Genomic DNA, 27,554 nt, shown 5'->3' with positions numbered 1-27,554 from the left:
GTGTCATGGGGGCTGTTGTACAGATTATTTCATCACCCAGGTATTAAGCTGAGTACCCATTAGTTATTTTTCCTGATCCTCTCCCTCCTCCCACCCTCCACCCTCCACCCTCCAAAAGGCCCCGTGCGTGTTGTTCCCTCTATGTGTCCACGTGTTCTCATCATTTAGCTCCCACTTATAAGTGAGAACATGCTTAGCTCCAAATTTCTAAATAACATCTTTTTGTTGTTGTTTTTGAGGCAAGTTCTGGCTCTGTCTCCCAGGCTGGAGTGCAGTGGCGCCATCTTGGCTCATTGCAACCTCAACCTCTTGGGCTCAAGCCATCCTCCCACCTCAGCCTCCTAAGTTGCTGTGAGTACAGGCATGTACCATCTGCCCGGCTAATTTTTGTATTTTTTTGTAAAGACAGGGTTTTACCATGCTGCCCAGGGTGGTCTCAAACTCATGAGCTCAAGCAATCCTCCTGCCTCGGCCTCCCAAATTGCTGGGATTACAGGTGTGAGCTACCACATCCAGCCTCTAAATAACAGCTTTATACTGTTTTTTCTTAATATCTTTTAGTTTTAGATATTATCTATTTATTTTTAACTATGGAAAATAAGGAGTTTGCTCATACATACCCTGCTTCTCCCCACAAACATACACTTTTCTTCCCTGATAATCTCAATATAGCTTTATTATTCTTTTTTAAGGAGTGTAACATGTTTACATTATTATGATAAAGTAACTATTGTTCAGGGATAAGCCTACAGCATACAATTAGAATATTTATTTCCATGTACAACTCCTTCTCTGGAAAAAATACTGCCTTTTACATTTCCTCAACTTTTTTTTTTAAGTTGAGAAAACTTCATCCATCATCATTTCATCATTACATCCTCAGTTTCCCAACAGAACTAAAACTATTCTCTCAAGTTCAAACTCACTGGATATTCTATACATTTCATTTTTCTTCAAGAACTCTCTTTCATGAGTATCTCCATTCTTTTCCATGATTCTAGATGGGCTGCATTCCATAGTCACTGTACTGCTGGAACTTCCCTTCACAACCACCCTGGCAATTTCCTTTTTGTCTTTGGGAATTCCCTTCCTTTTTCCATTGTGTTGCATTCCATCCTTGTTTCCTGGATCCTGTCTTCCACTTTCTTTGTTTGCCAACTTGTTTTGGGAAAGCACATCCCAAAATAGTTTTTTTTTTTTTTTTAAGAGTAATTTTTGTTGTTGTTGTTGTTGTTGTTAAATAGAGACAGGGTCTTGATCTGTCACCAAGGCTGGAGAGTGCGGTGGCATGATTACGGTTCACTGCAGCATTGAACTCCTGGGCCCAAGTGACCCTCCTGCCTCAGCCTCCCGAGTAGCTGCGACTGCAGGCGCACGCTAATTTTTTGTTGTTGTTGTTGTTTTTGCTTTTGTAGCATGTTGCCCAGGTAGGTCAGGAACTCCTGGGCTCAAGTGATTTGCCTGCCTTAGCCTCCAAAAGGGCTGGGATTACAGGTGTGAGGTACTGAACCTGGAAAGAGTAAATTTTTAAAGGCATCACATTATTATTATATTGGCAGGCTGAGTACTGGATTATGAATTGAAAGTCTTTTCCCATCAGAATTTTAAAAGCACTGTTCCACTGTTTTCTAATTTTATTTGTTGCAAGTGAGAAGCCTGATCCCCTTTTAATTTTTAATTCTTGCTCTATGACCTCATTTTATGTGAACATTTATGTGAAAGGCTGAAAACAATTTATATGTCAAATAAGAGGTTAACTTACTTCTACATTTTCATTCAGGTCAAATAATATAATGTCTATAGACAATTAAGCCATTAAAAAGGGGGAGGCTCCAGTGAGGTGTGATCACACCACTGTACTCCAGCCTAAGCGACAAAGTGAGACCCTGTCTCAAACAAGACAAAACAAAACATTAACTTTTATAAAAATATTTAATGTCATAATAAAATCACCACGATGAAAGATACTATATATTCATGTTTTAAAATACTGAAAAATAATTCACCAAAATATTAAAAGTGATGCTGTTGGATGATAAAATTTTGGGAGTTTCTTTTTAGTAACTTCTGTATTAAAAACATTTCTAAAACCTATGTTTATTTTCACAGTTGGGTTTGAAAAATGTGTCCTAATGCCATGTTAAAGTCTTCCTAGAGCCAGTAATAAATATCAATATTACATTGGAAAAAAACAAAGGAGAAGATTACCATAAATCTTTATAAATGCAGTTTTAACCTCATATTGCTGGCATTTTATTATAGACTTTTCTTTTTCTTTAAGACAAGTTCTCACTCTGTCACCCAGGCTGGAGTGCAGTGGTGCAATCTCAGCGCACTGCAACCTCTGCCTCCCAGGCTCAAGCGATCCTCCCACTTTTGCCTCCCAAGCAGCTGGGATCACAGGCATGCACCATCACACGTGACTAATTTTTGTATTTTTGGTAGAGGTATGGTTTCTCCACTTTGCCCAGGTTGGTCTTGAACTCCTGGGCTCAAGCAATCCTCTGGCCTCAGCCTCCCAAAGTGCTGAGATTACAGGCATGAGCCACCATGCCCAGCCTTATTATAGACATTTTCTAACATATGGCAAAGTTAAAATAATTTGTCAGTGAACCATTGCATACCTACCACCTAGAATATATGAATAATATTTTACTATACTTGCTTTATCCCCTGTCTACTGATCCCTCTATCCACATCAATCCCTCTTATCTTTTTTAGTATTTCCAAATAAATAGCAGACATCCATACTCTTCCCTCTAAATGTTTCAGCATGCATTTTAGAGTTCAGTACTTTCCGTATTATTAATATTTAGAGTTCAACATTGTCTGTAGTACTTTTCTTTCAAGTTAAAACTTAAAAACCTGAAGTAAAATGTAAAACCTGAGTAAAATGTACAAACCCAAAGTGTACATTTGTAGAGTTTTGACTACTGCAAACATCTGTGTAATCCAAACTGCTATCAAGATATAATATTACTATATCACTTCATGTAAATTGTAGAACACTTGCAACCATATAGTCCACTTATCAGTCACCTCCATCCCTTATTTTACACTATAATTGTCATATGCATTAAATTTATATACATTACAAACATGAGACAATGTTATAATTTTTGCTTAAAATTGTTATATATATTTTAAAGAAACAGAGAAAAAATATTTTCTAGTGACTAGTTCTGATGTTTACCTTTCCTTCCCTTCCCCCCTCTCCATTCTCTTCCTTTCCTTTTTTTTTTTTTTTTTTTGAAGGATTTTTTTCTGCAGCTTTTTAAAGATGTTGGTTAACTGTTTTCTGGTCTCATTGTTTCTGATGAGACTTCAGTGGTCATTCAAATCATTGTTCCCTTATATATAGTTTGTTGTTTTTCTTTGCCTGCTTTCAGAAATTTCTCATTGCCTTTGGTTTTCAGCACTTTGGTTATGCTATGACTTGGAGTTTGCTGAGCTTTTTTAAACTGTAAATTTATAATTCATATAAAAAGTGGGGACTGGGCATGGCAGCTCATGCCTGTAATCCCAGCACTTAGGGAGGCCAAGGCGGACGGATCACAAGGTCAAGAGATGGAGACCATCCTGGCTAACACGGTGAAACCCTGTCTCCATTAAAAATACAAAAAATTATCCTGGTATGGTGGCAAGTGCCTATAGTCCCAGCTACTCGGAAGCCTGAGGCAGGACAACGGCATGAACACAGGAGGCAGAGGTTGCAGTGAGCCAAGATCACGCCACTGCACTACAGCCTGGGTGACAGAGCAAGACTCTGTCTCCAAAAAAAAAAAAAAAAAATGCGGGAAATTTGTCCATTAACTCTTAAAATGTTTCTTTTGTTTAATTTCTTTTTCTCCTCTCCTCTGGGCCTCTTATTATACATATGTTGAACCTTTTGGCTTTGTATCACAAATCCTTAATGCTTGCTTGCTTGCTTTGTGAAGTTTCTTTGACCACTCTATTGCACGTTAGAAAATTCTATTGATTCGATTTTCAAGTTCAGTGGCTCTTTCCTCTGTCATCTCTTCCTGCCATTAAGCCCATGGTGAATGTTATGTTTCAGATAATTTAACTTTTAGTTCAATAATTCCTATTTGGTTCTCTTCATGGTTTATTTCTTTGCTGAAATTTCCTATCTTCTCGTTCATTGTAAGCATATTTCCTTTTACATCACTGTGCATGTGTACAACAGCTACTTCAAAATTCTTGCCTGTTACTTTCAACAGTTGGATCATCTCAGGTTTGGTCTGTGTTGACTATGATTTTTCTTGAGAATAGGTCACATTTTTTGTTGTTTCTATTATGGTGAGTAATTTTGAATTATATCCTAGACACTGTGAAAATTATGTGAGAAGACTCTGGATTTGGTTATATTCCTCCAAAGAGTATTACTTTTTATTTTGTTTGGTTTTAGCAGGCAAGTGACTTAGTTAGACTAAAACTGTAAACTCTTCTCTCTTGGGCAATAACCCAAATCTCAGTTCAGTTATTTTATTCTTAAGGAAGCTACTTGGAATCTGGTCCATCCATGAAGAAGTCATGGATCAACAAAGATTTGAGCAATTTTTGGTTCCCCTTTCCTGGTTTTATGATTGCTAGGATTCCCCCTTCACTTTCCAGTAGCTACAATTGCCTTGAATTCTGTGTTCTGATTTCTTAGAGCAGAAAGACTCCCAATTTTCTACAGGCTTTTAAGCTACCACAGCTACCAACTGTGGTCTGCCTTCAGGCAAATAGCTGTTAAAACACAGGAAATCTACCCTTGACCATTCCCTTCTCCCAAATGCCAACCTCCCTCCAGAATAAATTTCATTTTGTTCAGGCTCCATTGTCTCCAGGTAGATTTTTGTTTGTTTTTTATTTTGCCCAGAATTTATGGTTGTTATCTGTGGGAGGACCAGTCTAGCAGAAGCTTAATCAGACATTCCTAAAGTGAACCATCACTGTGCGAGATTTTACTTTTCTTTTTAATACTTTACCATATTGTCCACAATGAGCAAGAGTTACTCTGATAATCAAGAAAGTTTTTAAAATATATATATATTAGTATCATATTACAAATGGAAATTTTTCATGCAAAAGAGTAAAACTTTACATTTATTTAGGAGAGTGGAAGGAAGTAGAAATTCTTTGGAGAATGGTTGTGAAAATTTAAGGAGAATGAAACAAAACTAAATATTACACAGCAAGAATTCAGACTATATAGACGAGGGAGGTCTCCAAGCCAAAGGACACCTCTAAGCAGGTGCTGCACCGATTGGCAGTAGCAAGAAGGAAAGCAGCTCAGAGCTTGCATTGTCAATACTTTCATCTCTACGTTTCCCTGTTAACACTTACCTTCCCTTCTTGATGCAAACCCCTCCCCTCCTATAGTACCAACAACCCGTAATATACTTACGGAATTTGATTTTCAAGTTCCTCCAGGCGTAAGTCTCTCCTCCACTGATGATCATCTGAGTGGGTAAATGTAGGCTTTCTACTGCCATGGGAATCAGGTTTATACTTGTGTCATCTTGGGTGAGTTATCTTTCTGAGACTTAGCTTCTTCACCTGCAAAATGGGAAAAGTGAACTAACCGGCCTCTAACCTTTTTTTTTTTTTTTTAGATGGAATATTGCTCTGTCACCCTGCTGGCTGGAGCACAGTGGCACAATCTTGACTCACTGCAACCTCTGCCAACTGGGTTCAAGTTATTCTCCTGCGTCAGCCTCCCCAGTAGCTGGGACTACAGGCACGTACCACCATGCCCGGTTAATTTTTGTATTTTTAGTAGAGACGGGGTTTCACCATATTGGCCAGGCTGGTCTCGAACTCCTGACCTTGTGATCTGCCCGCCTTGGCCTCCCAAAGTGCTGGGATTACAGGTGTGAGCCACCGCGCCTGGTCAACCTTTTTTTTAATCTCCAAAATTATATAGACTTGTACAGAAATTCTACAAAACATAAACATGCTTTAAACATATTGCAAAACCATTTTTTCCCCTAAAATCTGCTATCCTATACCATACTCAGGGTATCATGTGCTATATAAAAATCCACTAGAGGGGAGTAAAACATTAAGTGAGAACATACCACAACTTGAGTTGGGTATCCTGTATAAATTATATTTGCAACTGTTGCCTTATGTCTATTGTTTCTGATCAATCCCACTTAATTGCTTTAAAACCCAAAGATGTGAGGGAATCACCAAATCCATGTAAAAGTCTTCTGCTCTGTGGAATAAAGCCCCACGCCTAAGGCTAGGGAGTCTTTGTACTCTTTAAAGCCACTTACTAATGGAACAAGAGCAGTTCCTTAAAATAAACATGCCCATTCCATTTCTAGTTTTCTTTTTATTTATAACTAAGTTATGGTGACCAAAAAGATCTCCTAAACCTTAATTCAGAAGAGAAGCTTCCTTCTGAGCACTATTCTCACTGAAAGGCAAAAGCGACTGCAGTGTTCCTGATCCTTGAGTAGTTCAATATCTAAAGAGACTGCAGAACATTGTCCTTGTTCCAGGTTCTTTGCACCCCAAAAGCTGATTTCCAAGTTCTTTGTTCCAAGTTCTTTGTACCACCCCAAGAGCTGATTTCCAAAAGCTGAAGGAAAGAGTCCTTAGGTGGGGGTCCCCTCACATTAATATTATTAAAGACCCAGGCCCATTGGTTTACTACTTTTACTTTAAAGAAATATAATTTTAACATAGTAAATTCATCACCTCTTCAAAGTTTTCCAAGAAGATCTGGGCCCTGGTTCCTGTTTTCAGGGAGAGACATTTTCAGGGAAAGAGGGACATGGGCAGGAAAAGGAAGGTGGCCCCTACTGAGGCTCTACTGGAGAAACAGCCTAGAAGGCTAGGCATCAGGACAATCCAGGAACACATGTTCTTTAATTTGTATTTCTAGAGTGTGTCCACATTTCTGACTTTCCTAGTAGTTACAGAATGATAAAGAATGGATATCACTAACTTCAGAGTCAGCTGACAAGAGTTTAAATCCTAATTAGTTGATTTCAACTGTAAGTCCATAAGGAAATGGTGATGAAAACAAAACAACAAAACTTGTTCCTTCACTATGTATACCTTGAGAAGCACTGGTGGACAGAGGCTGCCTTGAAGCAAGAATTCCCTTTAGTTTAGGGACATGGGCAGCCCAAAGTAATCTGCACGGTTAAAGCCAGGGAATTAAACAGCTGGACTCCACTTTCTTCTTCCCTCCTATCTCCTGCCAGCGCTACTCCATGACCAAACCCAACTGGGAGCTGGAGAGAGGATAAGGAAGCACCGTTGATACAGTTCAAACCTGTCAGAGCCCCAAAGTCTAGAGAAGGGTAGAGAGGATGAAGAGAGGGTCTGGAGGAGCAAACAGTTGACAAGCAGATGCAAAATTATTCCTGTAACATCTCCACTTTGACTTACAGTTCCAATTCTAACATGTATGAAAAGGCTTATTATTATTATTAGCAGAAGTTTCTTCCCCTTCAGCAACTGTTCCTTGAAGTGCTACTCTGAAGGGCTGGGGAGCTCTAGGGAAGGAGGGAGGGCATATTGGAATGTTCCGCTTCCACTATATCATTCTTTAAGGGCAACCAATAAAGGAGCACTGCAGAAGCAGCAGTGCAGTGGCCCAGAGCTGCAGTTTCCTCTAGGATGAGTCTGGCCTGGCAAGAACTGGGGCATTTGCCCAGCAGTTGCCCATTATGGTAACTGTTTCTGATTATTTTGTAGTGGCTCAATTTGTTTGGGTTAAACTGTATTCCCCAGAATTCCCTTGCTAATAGGTTCTGCCCAGGTTGGGCTACAATAGATACTCTCTTGCAAGAGTTGGGGGATGCAAAGGAAACAGCAGCCATTTTGTTGCATTCACATGCTTCTGCCAGTTATGCAATCGAACACGAATGTCAGTGCTGTGATGAAGGAACTTGTGGGTATAAATAAAGTTCCTAATCAGGTGATCCTTATGTAGGGAAATTATCCTGGGTGGGCCTGACTTAACTGGCTGGAAGGCCCTACACGAACAGAGACCCTGCCTGTGGACAGTAGCTTTGACCTGTGCACATGGGGTCCCAGCTTGCTTGTGCTCTTCCCTTCTTGACTGCCTCTTCTGTAGACTTTGGACTTGTTTACCCAGCCCCTACAATTGCATAAGTAACTTCCTTAATATCTGTCTATCCATATGAGTCATCTTTATCTCGTACTGGTTCTGCTTCTCTGTTTGAACCCTAACTGATAACACTACTTCTTACACTTGGGCAGGCAGGGAAGGCAGTAGAACATAGTTCTCATTCAAGTCCCTGTGCCTCCTATACACCCCCACTAGCTCAGTATAACCCTTTCCAGACTCAGTTTTTCTGTGACTCTTGTCTTTCTCGGACCCCCAATGACACAGGTAGCTCCTCCACTCCCATTAAAGAAAGAGGACCTGGAAGGCAAGGAAGGGCCGAAGTCAGGGAATCCAGAAGAATGACCTGGTAGAAGGGATGAAGGTGAAAACAGTAGATGCAAAGAACTGAGGGATTGATTGACAGAAGAAGAGGAACAAGATTGGTGGGGAAGCAGGATGGGTGGTTTGGGAAAGGCATAGAGGGAAGATCTGGAGGAAGGGAAGAAGTGAGGCCGTAGGCAGGAAAGGGAGACTAGCAGGGTACAACTGTGTTTAGCTCTGTCCTCCTTTGTCGTCATCCCCTCCTTGGGAAAGGGAAGACTGTTTCCACTAGTAGGTTGCCTCACACTTCAGTTATAAATAATCTGTGGAGTACCACCCTATATGTATAAGTGGCTAATCTTTTTTGATCTAGTTTTCACTATTTTCAGGTCTTCAATTTTTAATACTAAAAAGCATAACAATGTTATTCATATGCTTGCTTTAAAATTTTTGATATAAGCGAGGTACAGAACAGTAGGTATACTATGCTAAGATTTATGTAAAATAAAGGATATTTATTCATTTATACTCATGTAAAATGGATTTTGAGTAACAAATTCTGCTTCAAGGGTAGAGAATTAGGCAACTGGGACCAGAGCTGGGAAAGGGGCTTTTTACATATTAAGGTTTAAAATGTGGACTTGCTGATGAATTGTCACCATAGATATTGCTCATTCTCTCGGCTGCACCTGTGATGTGACTTTGGGTGTAAGTAAAACACACAGAGGAGTCAGCCACTACTATCCTTTCCTACGCCTCTCCAAAGCTCAGTCTGTGATGACAGTGATGCAACACTCCCCGGGAACGTATTTCCACATAGGATTCTGCTCCTCCTCAGTAAACCAATGATTCGTGCCAGTTAACTTAAAGCGCCGCAATAATCCTGCTCACCATTGCCATGACCACCCATCCCATGTGCTTTGTGGGAAAAGGAGAAACCCCAATAACATATAGAGCCAAGGTTTCTGTACTAGCTTTAGCGAGAGCTCCAGAACAAAGGGAACACATTTTGTACCCATTTAAATCAAAGCCAGGCGTCTCTGCTTAGGGTGTGCATCCTGATTAAGCAAACAAAGTTGCACCCACCCCAGAGGAGCCAGCATATACAAGATACATCACGGAAGGACTCTTTCCCTGGTTTTTCTCCAACAGAAACTTGTCTTATGGATTTGGGCTTAAACAATTATCTATGGTCTCTAGAATCGTGGCAGCAAAGGGAAATCAGAGCAGATCAACTTATTTTCATTTTGAAAAACCCACGGAGAAGCTTTGTGTGATTACAAAGCGATAGATCCAAATGACAGTGAGTTTTGCCAGCTGGAACCATTGAAGAAAGGGTTCTTGGTGGTAAAGCAACTACGTGTCTTGAGAAAACGACTAGTATGTGTTGCAGGCTCAATGGAATTCACTTAATAAGTTGCACATTTGTCACTGTAGGTCAGTTCTTTGGGTGCCAGAAGACATAACTTCTCTATTATATAATCAGATATTTGTCTTTGCTGGAAAATGAGTACTGAAGAATGTCAATCCTCTGTTGTTTCCAAAAGCCTCTCTCTGGCAAGCTGGGTGTTCTGAACTCTGAGTATCCATCACAGGGCACATTATGAAAGCTGAGCCTGGCACTGGGCTTTGGCCCCTCTGCCACTTACCTTTGCACCCTCTCTGCAAGACAACTGACCCGACTCCTCTAAACAGGCTGATGGCTGGGGAAGTGGGAGGAGAGCAGATGTTTGGCCTTGATCTTAGGCAGAGATGGGAGGCTAGAGGATTCCAAATTTTTTAAGTTAGCAGGTTTCTATCTGGCTACAGATTTTGTCAGCTCCAGCAACATATTAATTACTCTGAGGGACTAAAGCCAAAACATCCTTATTTTTTGAGGTCTTTTTTTTAATCTTATGGTGTCCATACCAATTCTCATGCCTATATATATTTTGCTCTAAAATCTTTGAAGACTTCTTCTGAGAAGAACAAAAATTTTCATTTCTCCTAAGAAGACCTCTTTCTTTATTCTTTGGTATTTTGACTTTAAGCAAGTACAGATTTTCTTTCCTCTGGGGTTCAAGAGTTTTTTTCTTCAGAGCAGGAAAATACATGTAAATAATCTGATTTGCTCCACGGAAGAGGACTTTGAAAGTAAACTTCCTACAGTATTTATTCAGGAAGTGACTTGAGGAAGATAATTTGCTTTCAATAGGTGAGATATTTTTTCTCTCTCCAGTTAGGAGTATTGCTTACTTTTTGGAGTAATGGGCCAAATATATTTTTATCTGAGGGGAAGAAAAGAATGTGCCTTTCTTAAAACTTGGTTTTAGATGTTTCTCAACCTCCCAGCATTCCGGAAACACAAATTTGTGTTTCTCTATATTGACCTAGATTGATATATTCATGTGCAATTTTTATTGAGTACTAAACAATGTAGAAGAAATGACAGTGTTTAGTGGGGGAGATTTCACACCAGATTTAGGGGCTTGAAGAAACTAAAAGCACCAACTTATCACTGTCACTCAGAACTAACATTGATTATTGAGTCCTTATTATTTTCCAGTTACCTAAGTTCCTTTGCAAAAATTCTCATTTGAACTGGTAACCAAAATGAGAGACTGAGGCAAAAGTCTCAATCGATGGGGGTTTATTACACCAGTTTTAGGGTGCATTTGGGAAAACATGAGCCACAGGCGCATCTGTTGCTGTTTTCCTGAAGGTTTTTAGGTTTAGAATGTATATAATTTCCTTAAAGGGAGATAGGCATGCAGGAATGGGGGAAGGTAAGGCGAATGGTTATATTCTCTTGAGACTTTAGTTAGCGCTCAGTAAATCTCCATTGAACAGAGATAAGATGAATGTTTGAAGAGAAAAAAGGGAGAAAAGAATGAATCAATTATGCAGTTGTCTCTGATAGGTGGAGGAGATGAATGATGTTGTCTTGTCCTTGTTCTGCACCTGGAAGACAAGCTTGTAAGTAACATCATCATGTGGAATCAAGCGGCTTTAGTTTTAGGAGCTAGACTTAGACCGTAGACCTAAAGTAACAATTGACATGTCCTTGTTTATAGGAGGCCAGAGAAGAGTTTACTTATGAATGATGTGTGAGGCCAGTCCTTCCCAGATGCCTGAGGCCTTTTTGTTTCTGTGAATAACATTAATAACAGCTATTCATTTGGAAGACAGTGATGCAAGATGGTTGCAGCAAATCCAGGTGTTACAAGCAGACACAGTAACATCTAAAAAATGGTTCTTACCACTGATCTAGAAGTTGCACATTTGTCATTTTAAGTCAGTTCTAAATACTTTTTAGAAAGAAACATTTTCTACAAGCCCTGCAGCCTCTCCCTTATATGGCGTTGTCCAGAACTGAGTCATATGCCCATCCCTAAACAAGTCACAGTAAAAGGAATTGAGGCCACTGGGATTACTCAGGCCAAACAGGAGTCAGCAACAGAGTTGAAACTGAGTCATGAGGGGAAGTAACAGCTATGCCCCCCTCAGTCTGCCAACAAGGAAGAAGTAGGTAATAACGTTGGGTAGATAACCAACAGTGTCCACTATATGTTCCCATTTTCCAGATGTGGAATCTAGGCTCACCAGCAGGTGATCAAGATTTGCAACATATTTAATGCCAAAGTTTGATCCTAGACACTACCTCTTCTAACCTGAGAAGTCTGCTTTGTACTAACTAGATCTGAGCTATTCAGTACAGGTCTGATCCAATTTTAACAGGATATTTTTCAGAACAGTGCAGCAACTCCAAAACGTTTTTAGTATAAAGGCCTCTTATTAACAATAACAATGGCATCCCCACATGTTTGAAAACAATGCCATATTGATGCTGGAGATATATTGCTGTTTTCATTTGTAGATAATGCTTGGCCAGCAAATGAGTTCATATCCACCTTGCAGCAAATCCATAGCTTCCCTGGACTTCTGTTCAGCCACATGAGACTCTTTGCATAAGTCCCTTCCCTTCTTTCTCATCTATAGAATGAGGATAATAAGACCTAGTTTGAAAAATTGTTGGAAGGATTAAGATAAAAGTGTAGGTACAGAGCTTAATATGATAACTGATCCATTGTAATGTTTAATGAATAATCTTGAAGACCTTGCAGAGCAGATTGTGACACTGGACCACATTTTCAAAAACTTTTCCAGGAAAACTAATTGGTAGTCAATAAAATCATTGACACCTACAGGGTCATTGTGATAATACATGAACTGAGTTCACCCTGTGCTCTTACACAGATAGGATATTTCAACTTTTATTGAATAGGGTGAAATAGGGTGTTTCAATTTTTATTAACTGTTCCTAGGGAAACAGTTTGTGTAAGAGCATAGGGTCAGGAAAATATAAGAAGCAGAATTTCATCCAGTGCATTCTATATACAACATGATTGATAAAATTGTGAAATCAAATGAGGAAATATTTCAGACAAGGGCTATGCCTGAACTAAAACCAAAAATATGTTTTAAAAGTTTTATTGATTCTACTTAATTTACTCACCAGACAACATTTTTAAGAGCACAAGATTTAAGATGTTCTCAAAGCTTCGAGATTATTGCTGACCTTTGTGGAAGAAGCCAGTTTATTTATCTTACTTTTGAAAATAACAAAGTTTCTATTTAATGATGGCTTACCATTTTGATTTCTAATTAATTTCCTGGTCTGGTCCTTAAGGGGAAATGTTGTTACAATTATATCAAAAGATTTAAAAATGGCATATTTACTACTAGAAAATTTCTAAATGTCTTTTTTAAGATGAACCATCACTGGTTGAATTTTAAAATTACAAAAGATGGTTCTGTTATATTACAGGCTTTCCCATTGTGTTGGTGAATTTCTAGCTGCAGCATAATCTTCATATAATGTATTCTATAAACCTCTGCTAAAGAGTAAGATCTATTGCTTGTCTACATCCTGCTGAGAAAGCAAGTTAAACTGATTTCACACGTGGAAGAGCCTGCTGAACTCATTTTCCTGCTTGGAAGCATGGAGGGGAAGTGGAAGGAGCGGAAAAAGAAAGGGACTTTCCCCTTTAAAATAAATTCCGGCTCACCTGTAAGCCAAACCAAATAAAGACAGTATAGGGATTAAAGCCATGGCCTCTAGCATCACAAGAAAGAAAATATATATATATATATATTTATTTATTTATTTAAATGTAATGTTGGTTCCTTAGATATGAAAAAGTTACTATAGTGATGTAAGACGTTAGCAACAGAAGAATCTGGGTGGAAGGTACAGAGACTCTGTACTATCTTTGCAACTTTTGGGTAAACCTAAACCTATTCTCAAATGAAAAGCTTATTATAAAAAAAAAACACTTGGGTATAACTTTTGGCTTTGCCTGGTGCAAGCTTATGTTAACCATGAACAAATTACTTCTCTCCTCTAAGCCTTGATTTTAGCCAACCATAAAGTGCTTATACAGAGCCTCACTCAAAGAGCTGTTGTGAGGATTAAAGGAGTTAGTGAAGGGCTTGGCACAATGCTCACCATTAAGTTAGTATCTGTCAATTAGTTGTTTTCATGACTATGCCCACCAAAGGACTGAGCACTTCAATACTCAAGGGAGGGCATGGTCCCTTCAATCCAACCTGCCTTGATTCCCCAGTACTGCTGATAGCACAGTAATCTTCCCAGACACCCAGGCTCTAAATCCCTTCTAGTACTTCTCAGTAGGTCCTGGGAAGCATGGGAGTGTCATATTCTCAACCTCGCCACCTCTTCATTCCCACCACATCTGCCCTGGCTCTGGCCTTGTTTCTTGCCTGACTGTCCTTGGACACTGTCCTCCTGGCTCCTTGGCTGTTTCCTCTGTTCCTCCAAGTCCTCCTACAATATGGCTTCACTAATCTTTCTAAATCATGCTACCAAAACTTCAACAACTCTCCATTTTCTATGAACCAAATTTCGAATTCTTTGGCTTTGACATCCAAGACCATCCATGCTCTAGCCTCAATTTACCTATCTCACTATTCTTCACATACTTTTTTTTTTTAAGAGGGAGTTTCACTTTTCATCCAGGCTGGAGTGCAATGGCACAATCTCAGTTTGCTGCAACCTCTGCCCCCAGGGTTCAAGCAATTCTCCTGCCTCAGCCTCCCGAGTAGCTGGGATTATAGGCGCCCACCACCACGCCTGGCTAATTTTTGTATTTTTAGTAGAGACAGGGTTTCACCATGTTGACTAGGCTGGTCTCGAACTCCTGACCCTCAGGTGATTCGCCCGCCTCAGCCTCCCAAAGTGCTGGGATTACAGGTGTGAGTCACCGCGCCCAGCCTTCACATACTTTTAAATCTGGTTTACATGAATCTCTAGGTAATCATATACCTAAACCTTAATAATAGCAAACACTGAGGCCCGAGACAGGCTACAGAAATAGCTAAGTCACAGAGTTAATGGCAAAGCAGACTTTAGGTCCTTGATGGCATTCTAAGTTTATACTTTGGAAGGACTCAACATCTACCAACATATAACAATGACAGAAAAAATACATAGAGAAAAAAGACATTTAAAACATAAAATGTTCCTGAGGACTTGAAAAGTAAGGTACTACCTGTTCTGTATCTAAAAGTAGTAAAGGTAGGCCTGGCACGGTGGCTCACTCCAGTAATCCTAGCACTTTGGGAGGCCGAGGGGGGTGGATCACTTGAGGTCAGGAGTTTTGAGACCAGCCTGGCCAATATGGTGAAACCCCGTCTCTACTAAAAATACAAAACTTAGCCGGGCGTGGTGGTGCACACCTGTAGTCCCGGCTACTAGGGAGGCTGAGGGAGGAGAATCACTTGAACCTGGAAGCAGAGGTTGCAATGAGCCAAGACTGTGTCTCTGTACCCTAGCCTGGGTGACACAGTGAGACTTGACTTAAAAAAAAAACAAAAGTAGTAAAGGTGGCCAGCAGTTTCTGCACTGTATCACCCTAGAACATTAACAGTCAGTTGTTGACACCTCATAAATATTTGTTTAATGAATAGCTATTGGCTGAGCATTTTTCATAATCGAAGAAAAGCAGTAAGTCCTCAGCTTGAAGGTGAACAGCAAAGATCTAAAAAAAGTTATAACACATTATTGTCACAATTAGGGCAATTTGAATATAGAATGTATGTATGTGGGCTGGGCACAGTGGCTCACGCCTGCAATCTCAACACTTTGGAAGGCTAAGGTGGGAGGATTGCTTGAGCCCAGGAGTTTGAGACCAGCCCAGGCAACATAGCGAGACACTGTGTCTACAAAAATATTTAAAAATTGGCCAAGTGCAGTGGTGTGTACCTGCAGTCCCAGCTATTCAAGAGGTTGAGCGGAGATGATCATTTGAACCCAACAGTTGAACGTTCAGTTCAGTGGCAATAATTTCAGCAACTTGCCTGGGTGACAGAGCAAGATCCCATCTCCTAAACAAAAAAAAATTTTTAAGTGTATATGTATATAAATATTTATCAATATTCAGTGTCCTAAATATGACAATTGTATTTAAGAAATAAAGTGTTTTTGTTCTTAGAAAATGTATGCTGAAGTATTTAGGAAGGAATACTCAGGGTGCCTGCAAATAATCTTCATGGTTAAGGAAAAATGTTTTTATATACATATACATACTGTGTATATGCATATGTATGTATATTTACAGACAAATGTAAAATAAATGTAGAAAGTAAACAATTGGTAAATCTAAATGCAGGGTATATAGGTGTTTATTTGCTATAGATTATGAAGATTTTCGAAATAAAAAGTTGGGGAAAATAAAGAAAAAATTAGTAAATATACAGAAAAGAGATTACTCCAGTACGTAACAAATAAATAAAAACAAGGAAATTTCAGGTGATGCTGGAGTGAAGAGGTTCCCCCCATGCCCCCCAAAAATAACTACAAAACTGGAAAAGGAACATAAACAACCATTTCAGGACTCCGAAAATCAACCAAAGGGAAACAACCAAAATTAAGAAGCTGCTGAACTTGGGAAGATCAGTGAGACGCTGAGGTGTTCCTACCAGGGGCTGCTCCCATTCCCCTCCCCAGCTTGATCAGCGAGGTAGCACTGACCGCGTAGGAATGACGGTGAACATTAGCAGCTTCTCTGCTACAGTGGGCTCACTTGATTTGGAGTAGAAGGAAAGGAGCTAACCCAGTACTAGGGTTAGTTAAAAACAGCAAAGTTAGAGGGACAAAAACAGGGAAGATGCATAGCTCTGCTAGTCTGAGATTGCAGCCCCATTTGGGGCAAGAGATGGGCAGACTAATTTTAAAATTAACAGGAAGAAAGTCTAGAAATAAGGGGCTAAATAAGCTCTCCACACATCTCTGCTGGAGTGGGAGGCTGTGTGCACATCTAGGGAAAACCTCTAAGAAGGCCCACGCCCACCACATATCCCTGAACTAATGAGGATGTGCACATGAGCAGGAAGACCTGGAAGCGCTCAGAGGGAAGTAAAGTGGAGGAAGACTGGAAAATTGCCTGAACATTGAATGCACAGACACATCAGCAGAGGAAAAACACCTACTGACTCAAGGTTTTTGAATACAACCTTTAACCAATAATTGAATAATCATTAAGCAATACAGATGCATAGAAATCCCCTAAAATGACCAGCTAAAAACTAGAAATGCAAATTAAAACAACATTGGAGAAATCAGCAGGCACACACCATAGAGGATTTTGCAGATCAAGTCTAAGCAAATAATGAAACAACACAACAATAATACGCCAGCAATAACAACCCCCAGGGGAACAAATACCAAATCCAGAGTTGCTACAGTATGTTACATAAAATTTCCAGTTTTCAACAAATTTATAGGGTATGTAAAGAAACAGACAGCCCGATTTATACCAAAGAAAGAAGTTGTCAAGAAAAGCTATGCATGCTCTTGGATGTTGAATAAAGACTACAAGTCACAAAAGGACAAATACTACATGATTTCACTTACATGAGATTTCTAAAACAATCAAACTCACAGAAACAGAGTAGAAGGGTGGCTGTTAGGGGAAATGGGGAGTTGCTGTTCAACAGGTATAACGTTTTAGTTACTTAAGATGAAAAAGTTCTAGAGATCTGATGTAAAACACTGAATGTATAGTTAACAACACTGTATTGTGCACTTAAAATTTTGTTAAGAGTATATCTTACCTTCTTGTGTTCTTACCAGACAAAAAATATTTACCAGAAAAATATATGAAAAAGAAAAAAAAATGATGAAAACATGAAGACAATGACTCAACAGGGAATATTGTCTTATCATTGCTATTTTAAAATAGTCATGTTTTTCCTGATGAAAATGAGCAATGGGGAAAGGATCTCCTATTCAGTAAATGGTGCTGGGAGAACTGGCTAGCCATATGCAGAAAACTGAAACTGGACCCCTTCCTTACACCTTATACAAAAATTAACTCAAGATGGATTAAGGACTTAAATATAAAACCCAAAACCATAAAAACCTTCGAAGATACCATTTAGGACATAGGCATAGGCAAAGACATCATGACAAAAATGCCAAAAGCAATGGCAACAAAAGCCAGAATTGACAGATGGGATCTAATTAAGCTAAAGAGCTTCTGCACAGCAAAAGAAACTATCATCAGAGTGAACAGGCAACCTACAGAATGGGAGAAAACTTTTGCAATCTATCCATCTGACAAAAGTCTAATATCCAGATTTACAAGGAATGTGAACATACTTACAAGAAACAAACAAATAAACCCATCAAAAAGTGGGCAAAGGATATAAACAGACACTTCTCAAAAGGAGACATTTATGTGGCTAACAAACATATGAAAAAAAGCTCAACATCACTGATCATCAGAGAAATACAAATCAAAACCACAATGAGATACCATCTCATGCCAGTCATCTCACGTGACTATTAAAAAGTCAGGAAACAATAGTTGCTGGTGAGGCTGAGAAGAAATAGGAATGCTTTTCCACTGTTGGTGAGAATGTAAATTAGTTCAACCATTGTAGAAGACAGTATGGCGATTCCTCAAGGATCCAGAACCAGAAATACCATCTGACCAGGCAATCCCATTACTAGGTATATAGCCAAAGGATTATGAATCATTCTACTATAAAGACACACGCACACATATGTTTATTGCAGCACTGTTCACAATAGAAAAGACATTTGCTAATTGCCAACTCAAATGCCCATCAATGATAGACAGGTTAAAGAAAATGTGTTACATATACACCATGGAATACTATGCAGCAATAAAAAGGAATGATACCATGTCCTTTGCAGGGACATGGATGGAGCTGGAAGCCATCATCCTCAGCAAACTAACACAGGAACAGAAAACCAAACACTGTATGTTCTCACTTATAAGTGGGAGTTGAACATTGAGACCACATGGACACAGAGAAGGAAACAACACACACCAGGGCCTGTTGGGGGTTTGGGGTGAGGGGAGGGAACTTAAGAGGACAGGTCAATAGGTGCAGCAAACCGCCATAGCATACATATACCTAGGTAACAAATCCGCACGTTCTGCACATGTATTTTTTTTTTTTTAGAATAAAAGAAAAAAAGGAATACATGATCAATGATGAATCTCTGGTTTAAAAAAGTCATGTTTTTAATTTTTTTAATATTTTACCTTAATTTTAAAAACATATTTGTAATAGCTGCTTTGTAGCTATTTTAAAATAAGTAACTATTAAAGAACCAAATGTGGCCAGGCCTGGTGGCTCATGCTTGTAATGTCAGCACTTTGGGAGGCCAGGAGTTCAAGATCAGCCTGGGCAATATGGTGAGATCCCTTACCTATATTTTTTTAAAAAATTAGTCAGGCATGGTGGCATACACCTGTAGTCCTAGCTACTTGGGAGACTGAGTGGGGAGGATCACTTGAGTCCAGAAGTTCAAGGCTGCCATGACTGCACCACTGCACTCCAGCCTGGGAGACAGAGTGATATCCTGTCTCAAAAAAAAAAAAAAAGCCAAATATAATGATATTTTTGTATCCATTAACTAACCACTCTAGTATAGTAGGGTAACTATAGTTAACAATAATTTGTTGTAAAGCTCAAAATTGCTGGAGGAAAGGAATTGGCAGATTCCCAATAAAAAGAAGGGGTGACTGTTTGGGGTGATGGATGACCCAGTTGCCCTGGTCGATCATTATACATTGCAGGCATGTATCAAAATATGTGTATCCCAAAAATATGTACAACTATTATGTATCCATTTAAAAAGAGCCAAATGAAAATTCTAGAGTCAGAAATTTCGATAGCTGAAATGAAAATTCCTAGATAGAATAAACAGCAGAATTGGGATGGCAGAAGGATCAGGACACTTGCACACAGATTAATAAAATTATCCAATATGAAAAACAATAATGATTAAAGAAGAATGCACAGTGCCTCAAAGACCTGTGACACAATGGTAAGCATATTAATATATATGAAAGCCCCAGAAAGAGGAAACAAGGGCTGAAAAAAAAATTGAAGAAATACTGGCCAAAAAACTGCCTAAATTTTATTAAAAGGATAAATCTAGAAATCCTAGAAACTCAACAGACTCTAAGTAGGATAAACACAAATTCAGACCTAGACACATCATGTTCAGACTGTTGAAAGCCAAAGAGAAAATCTTAAAAACAGTATAAGAAAAACAATTCATCATATATAAAGAACAACAGAATTAACAGTTGTCCTTTCATCATGAATAGTGGTAACATAAGGCAGGGGAATGACATATTCAAAATGCTGGGGGGAAAAAGTCAACCAAGAACTCTAAATATATCACATACTGTCCTTCAAATATAAATTTGAAATATATTCCAAAATCAACAAAGACTGAGAGACTCTGTTGCTGGAATACTTGCCTTACTTGGAATACTAAAGGAAGTACTACAGATGAAAGGAAATGACAACAGACCTGGCAAGTAGAATCCATGGGAACAAAGAAAGAGCAGCAGAAATGATTACCACGTCGGTAAATATAAAGGACTATAAATATACATTTCTTCTTCTCTTAAATTCTTTAGAAGACATATTGCCTTATTGTATAAAGCAATAATTATAACACGGTAATATATATATATATACACACATATATACATATGTAAGACATAATAGCACAAAGGAGGGGCAAGGAAATGAAGCTAACCTGGGCAAAGTTGCTATATTGTATTAGAAGTTAATCAATATTCATGTGAAGTAGGCTGTAATAAGTTAAGATACCTATAATAATAAGTAGAGATACCACTTAGAAAAACAGCTAAAAAATTAGGTTTAAAAAACTAAAATGGTACCCTCATAAATATTTGTTTAATGCAGAAGAAGGCAATAAAAGAGCAATTCAATAACAAAAGATACACAGTAACCAAATAGCAAAATGGAAAATGCAAACCTAACAAAATTATAGTAAATTTTAATGCACCTAAAAACTCCAATCAAAGCTTCTTTGACCAAAAAAAAAAAAAAGCAACATCCAGCAATATACTGTCTTCCAGAGACTCACTTCAAATTAAGAGATACAAATGGGTTACAAGGAAAAAAACAGAAAGACACGCCATGCAAACAGTAATCATAAGAGAGCTGGAGTGGTTGTAGTAATTATAGACAAAACGGACTTTAAAACAAGAAATACAGTAGATACAAAGAGGGATATTTTAAAATAATAAAGGGCCAATTCATCTGAAAGGTATAACAGATATAAAGGTGTATATACCTAACAACAAAGCTTCAAAATACATGAAGCAAGAACTCACAGAATTGAAAGAAAAAACAGTTTAACAATTATAGCCAGAGATCACTCTTAATAACCAGTTGAACAAATAGGAATAAAATCAGCAAGGCTGTAACAGACTTGAACAATGCTATCAACCAACTTAACTGACATTTTTGAACACTCCATCCAAAAAGAGCAGAATATACATTCTTTTCAGGTGCAAGTGAAACATTCCAGAATAGGCCATACGCCAGGCCATAAAACAAGTCTCAAGAAATTTAAAAGGATGGAAATCATTCAAAGTATATTCTCTGAAAACAAGTAAATTAAAAATAAATAGGAAACTTTGAAGATCTGTAATTCTAAGAAACGAAGTAACATACTTCTAAATAATTTGTGGGTCAAAATAAAAATCACAAGGGAAGTTTGAAAACATTTTGAACTAAATGAAAACAACAATACAACATATCGAAACATACGAGGCGCAACTTAAACATTGCTTTGAGAGAAATTCAAAGCTTTATACATCTACACCAATAGAGAACAGTTTCATATCAATAACCTAAACTTTCACTTTAAGAATAGATGAAGGGCCAGGCATGGTGGCTCACGCCTGTAATCCCAGCACTTTGAGAGGCTGAGGTGGGCAGATCACTTGAGGTCAGGAGTTCAAGAAGAGCCTGGCCAATATGGTGAAACCACGTCTCTACTAAAAATACAAAAATTAGCTGGGCATGGTGGCACACGTCTGTAGTCCCAGCTACTCCAGAGGCTGAGGCAGGAGAATTGCTTGAACCCAGGAGACAGAGGTTGCCATGAGCCAAGATCACGCCACTGCACTCCAGCCTGGTGACAGAGCAAGTCTCCATCTCGAAAATAAATAAATTAAAAAAAAAAAGAAGAGTTAATTAGACATAAAGCAAGCAGAAGGAAGAGGGAAAAATCGATGAAATTGGAAACAGAAAAACAAGAGAAAAGAGAAGAACCCAAAAGTTCTTTGGGGGAAAACAAATCAACAAATCTGATAAATCTTTCGATAGACTAAGAAAAAAATGAGATGACACAGAATACCAAATCAGGAATGAAAGGGGGACATCATTATCAAGCCTACTGAAATTAAAGGATTATGAGAATACTATGGCCAAGTGTGTCAACAAATTAGACAATTTAGATAAAACAGCCAAATTCCTCCAAAACCAAAAACTACCGAGACTAACTAAAGAAAAAATGGAAATTATGAATAGCTCTATAATAAGAAAATACATTACTCAAAATGCACACTCCTGTATCACCCCCAACACCAGCCCAGGCTAGATGCCTTCACCTAGTAAACTCCATCCAATATACAAAGAAGAAATAATACCAATAGTCACCAATTCTTTCAGAAAACAGAGGCAAGGCAACACTTTCCAACTAATCCTATGGGATTGGTATTACCCTTTTACCAAAGGAAGACAGAGAGCATGGGAAAACAAGTGGTCAATATCCCTCATGATCATACACATGAAAATCTTTAACATAGTATAAAATAAAATAAAAATCCAGCAACATTAAAAAAAGGACTAAATATCACGACAAAGTGGGATTTACGTGATCATGATATCTACAGGGTTCCTGCCTCCTTTTTGTTCTGCCATGACCTTTCAAACCAATGTACATCACTAGTCATTGTTTGGTTGTGTAGTCCCTTCATTTGCACACTAATAAGTTGATACCTTCATATTTATCAATTTATCATAATAGAATTAGGTTACTTTATGACATACACCCTATACCACACCCTATCTCCAACCAACTGGATGTAGGATATATGACATAAAGTAACTTAATCCTATTGAGATTATAACTATCAAAAAAGATTGAGGATACTCTAAAAGGAGGAGAAAGCAAGAGGACTTCCAATTTCAACCTTAATGTTGAGAGTTTAAATAACTGACATAGATTTTGAACCAAGTGGAAAAGGTAGGTGAGCAATGAGCCTAGATTCTAAGTTTAGTAAAAACCAGGGCTTAAAACAATCAAGCACCAACTACATCCATAGTGAGCATAAACTTGGCTGCTCTAGAGTTTTTTTCTAGAGTGAGAGATGACAGCCTAACTGTTGGAGAAGGGGCACTGTATCTTCAGGAATACAAGTGAGACTTTGACAAGATGGTTTGTTCCTTACTATAGCTGTATGTAAATTCAAGCACTGAAGTCCAGGGCCAATGTTTAGACTTATTTATCCCTAGTCAAGAGTTAAGATGACAGAGCTTTCCAAGTCCAAAAAGTTTTCCTTCTAGGTTCTTGCTTTTAGAGATGGTTATCAGGAGGCGGAGGATGCATCTTGCCATCACCCCATCACCACCTAAGTTATCTGGCTCTGGGTGGAAAAATACACTACATTAGCCCCCAAATACAATCCATAATATAGTAGGTGTGGGATATGTGAGAGAAAGTTATAGTTAACTGTTTTCGGAAGCACTTGCATACAGCTAAATGTTCATATCCATCGCTAGGGATCTGAAAAAGAATTCACCTAAAAACAATGGTATTTAGGTAGTCATTCATTTCTGCAAGTATTCTTCAGTTTAGAATTATAACCTTTAACCTACAGCATTAATTAGCCAGTTCTGCACTATAAATGAATGCAAAACTCTAATCGTTTTACATTTTTTGCTACATGACAAAACTTACCTCCATTTTTCAAAAGGTCGTATTTCAGATGAAAAAACAAATGTGAAGCCATAAAAGAGACAAAGTTTTTGGATGTCACAGGTGATCTGAAATAACGCAAGAACTAAAAAAATTCAGACTAATATTTAAATAATAAAACCAGGACACAGCTACGTATTTTGTAGTAAACCCTGGAAAAAATCTTTTCTCTAACTGAAAACAAAGATCAAAATTTTGAGTAGATATTTCTAGGAAAAGTCTATATAGATTAAGTTTATAGTCTCATTAAACATGACTAATTTCAAAAACCAAATCTGACTAATACACACAAATAATCAAAATTTGTGTTTTTTTTCTGGGTGAATTTCAAACATGATGCCAATATGACATTTCTGTATTCTGAACTACAAAATAATTCATAACAATTCTATAGACCATATGCAAGTTTATTTAAATAAGTTAACACTGCACAGTGAGTCAATTTATAAGTATAAAAATAGATGGTTTAGCAACCAAAAGTAAGCACCACACAAAAGCAGATTATACATACACCATCAGGCCTTTGGAATATTAAGGCAATATAAATATCTCAAGTAATTTTAGGAGAATGCTTTACTCATATAACAGATGTTATTAAAACATCTCAAAAGAGGCAGGGCTCACAACTTTTTTCCGTATGAGGTCTTCCCTTCCATTTTTCTTAATATATTAATGATTCTTCTTAAATACTGTACCATAATTAGTCTAGATTAACAAATGGGCTATCAAAGCCACTATCTTGTTGGCTAGATAGTGGAACAATTAATTTTCTTGAAGGCTGCGGACACACTGAAGATGGTAATGTACTGCTCAGTTTTTTGAAATCTGACTTTAATCCATCAGCCTTATGATGAGATGGGTGTCCACGAGTCACACTGATCTTTCCTGGCTCCAAATATGTGGTTTCTTCTGACAGGTATGGAGTTTGATCATGCTGACATTTCATTGTTTGACAAATCATATTACTCTTCTCCGTGTCTGAAAGATAACCGGATGGTAAAAACTGTTTGGAATTAACAGATTCATTTGGTATTTCCAAAGTTCCTTGTGGCCTACCATGTACCAATGATACTTCACGACTGTCAAAGGATAAGGTTGCACTGCTGGAAGGCCAGCCCAAGCAGTCACTAAGCTCCCCTCCATCTTTTACTGGCGGTTCCTGAACATCCAAACCTTGACTTTTCTTAGATGCAGCGTTTTCACTTTCCATGAGTGGATTGCATTTATATACTTTTAAACCAAGTCTTTCATTAGAATCGCGAAAGGTTATATGCATGCATCCTGATTCAGAAGGACTAGGGGTACATCTAGGTGAGGGTTTATTTCCTAAGGTTCCAAGAAAGGGGTACGCAGCTGAATGTGGAAGTGATTCAGAACCATTATCACTGAGTAGGTCTTTCTTCTTGTGCAAACCAAAGCCTCCTTCACCTTCGCAAGGAACAAACTCAGGAGAAACATTCCTTGGCAAACTGTGTAGGTGCTTGCAACTACCATCCCCAAACTGGAATTCCAAATGTGTCTCTTTGGATCCCACATGCTTTATGCTCCGATGCTCTGAGTTCTCTAACAGTCTTTGTAAGTTACAAGCTGCCCTCCTCTTGGGAGCTTGTTCACACACACTTCTGGTGATGGTGTTTACACTATTTGATTTGCTTTCAATACAACATGGTATTTTCTGATTCACATCATTTCTTTTTGATTTTTCAACTCCAATCAGCATCTCTGAAGTTAGGGGCAGTGCAAGGAAACACGAAATTAAGAGAAAATTAATATTTAAAGGGAAGATTCATCCTTGAACCAAAAAATAAAAAAAAATTAAAAATAAGAAAAAATTTATGTTTTTATATTGTATTCCCAAAGAATGCTTATAATCTGTAATCATTCTTAAAGAAAATACATCAATGCTGGACATGAGAAAATATTCTTTTACATATATCCACTAGATAAAGCTTGGTAATTTTGTTACTAAAATCTGACATATTATTATTATTGCTATCCACCTGACCTATCATTTTCTGCAATAGATGCTATAGCATTTCAAGATCTAGCCACAATGTTTTCAATCCTGCCCTGATTCTGATATCAAGAATGGAGTTTCTGACAAGTTTGCTCAAAGAACTCCACCCACCCAATACCTACACATACACTTCTAGAATAGCTAAATAGACTTTCTGATTTAATTACCTAAGACACTAAATCTGATCAAAGACCAAGCAGCCACATAGCATGAAATTAGAGGCATTGTATCTCAGAGTAGCAAGCCCTGGTCCCTAGAGTCCATGAAAAGGATTTGCTTCTCTACTGGGGGTATTATGTCCACACTGCTGCCCCAGATCTAGAAAATGATTTTCTTGTTATATGCTACTGCCTTTTCATACCTAGGGTTCACATCACCATTCCAAAATTTATACAAATAATCTTTGGCTTGTACATGAGAAATGTTTACCAACATCAGACTCACGGACCCCTGAACAATCTCAACTTCAAGTTTTCCAGAGGTTCAAAAACCCCATTTCCCCACTGATATGTTAAAAATCTCCCAGTGTGACTGGGAATTTACCAGTTTTTTTCATGTATTTCTATCAGCTCTTGCTTTATATAAAGCTGTGTTATCTACAGAAAGAAAAAAATTATAGTTTCTTGGGAGACTATTCCATTATCACTATGAACTATCACCTTTGTCCCTTTTAATGCTAACTCTAATTTATCTAATCTTTCATTTGCCTCTATAATTTATCTAATATCAACACTGCATTTGCTTGGTATATCATTTTCCATCTCCTGATTTTTAATTTTAGATGTTCTTCTTGTAAAAATAGCAGATTTCTGTATTTTTAAAAACCCTATTTGAAAGTTGTGGTCTTTTAATAACTGAGTTTAACCTATTTATATTTAGTGTGATTGTTGATGTTTCAAACTACTATTATGTCCTTACCCATGCTTTCTAGGTTTTTTCCTCTTTCCTGTTAGATTGAAAATGGTTTTTTCCAAGTTTTTCCTTTACCAGTTTTAAAGTTATATGTTCTATGTCTTTGTTGGTTACTCTTACTTTTTTTTTTTTTTTTAAGACAGGGTCTGCTTTGTTTCCCAGGCTGGAGTGCAGTGGTGCAATCACAACTCACTGCAGCCTTGATCTCCCAGGCTCAAGTGATCCTCCCATCTCAGCCTCCCAAAGCACGTGGGCTCCCATTTCCTGTTTGATATGGCTAGCCACCTGGAGCACTGCCCTGCTCCCAGATTCTTTGTTCCTGTTGTTGTTGCCCAGCTCAATATTGAGGTTGGGGAAGGGAGGGGAGAAGAAGAAATAAAGAGAGGATTAACCCTACCTGGTTGCTGTTGGTTTAGAATACCAACTAATTACCCCATTCATATCCCCTAGGCCCTCTATTTCTCCTGGAACATATCACCCTCATATGTGGAACAGTTTTGATATTGCTCCTACTTGCAGTTGTCATCTCCTGGTGGTTTTGAACCGAGGTTTCCATCTTCCATTCTATACTGTCTTCTTTCTCTCAGGGATTTCTTGTAGCTTCTGGTCTATCCACTACAAGGTTTTTTTTTTTTTTTTTTTTTTTTTTTTGAAACGGCCTCACTCTGTCACCCAGGCTGGAGTACAGTGGCACAGTCATAGCTCACTGCAACCTCAAATTCCTGGGATCAAGGGATCCTCCCACCTCAGCCTCCCAAAGTGCTGGGATTACAGGTATGAGCCATCATGACTGGCCTATTGCAACTTTTAAAAATCTACTTATAATTTCTTATTTTTCTCATTCTTTATTTGCTGTTGAAACTCTCTTCTATCATTTT

General features: G+C 38.3%; 1 protein-coding gene across 10 annotated transcripts in view; it reads right to left on the bottom strand.

Annotated features, from left to right (window-relative positions):
• CEP152 (centrosomal protein 152) overlaps positions 1–27,554 on the bottom strand; it is a 130,851-nt gene that overhangs the window by 31,712 nt on the left and 71,585 nt on the right. For 9 of the 10 annotated variants that reach the window (XM_033190190.1, XM_033190194.1, XM_033190188.1 and 6 more), the window contains one exon: positions 24,134–25,469. In XM_033190190.1, the coding sequence (XP_033046081.1) occupies positions 24,448–25,469 (1,022 nt within the window). In that variant the 3' untranslated portion in view covers positions 24,134–24,447. Of the gene's footprint in view, positions 1–5,392; positions 5,545–24,133; positions 25,470–27,554 lie in introns of those variants that run through there. The other variant, XR_004432006.1, reaches the window with a different exon arrangement.

This window comes from Trachypithecus francoisi, unplaced genomic scaffold (assembly GCF_009764315.1).
Source record: "Trachypithecus francoisi isolate TF-2019V2 unplaced genomic scaffold, Tfra_2.0 Lachesis_group3, whole genome shotgun sequence".
Taxonomy (NCBI): Eukaryota; Metazoa; Chordata; class Mammalia; order Primates; family Cercopithecidae; genus Trachypithecus; species Trachypithecus francoisi.
Note: the sequence above shows the minus strand (reverse complement) of the source record. Positions and strands in the feature narration are given on the sequence as shown.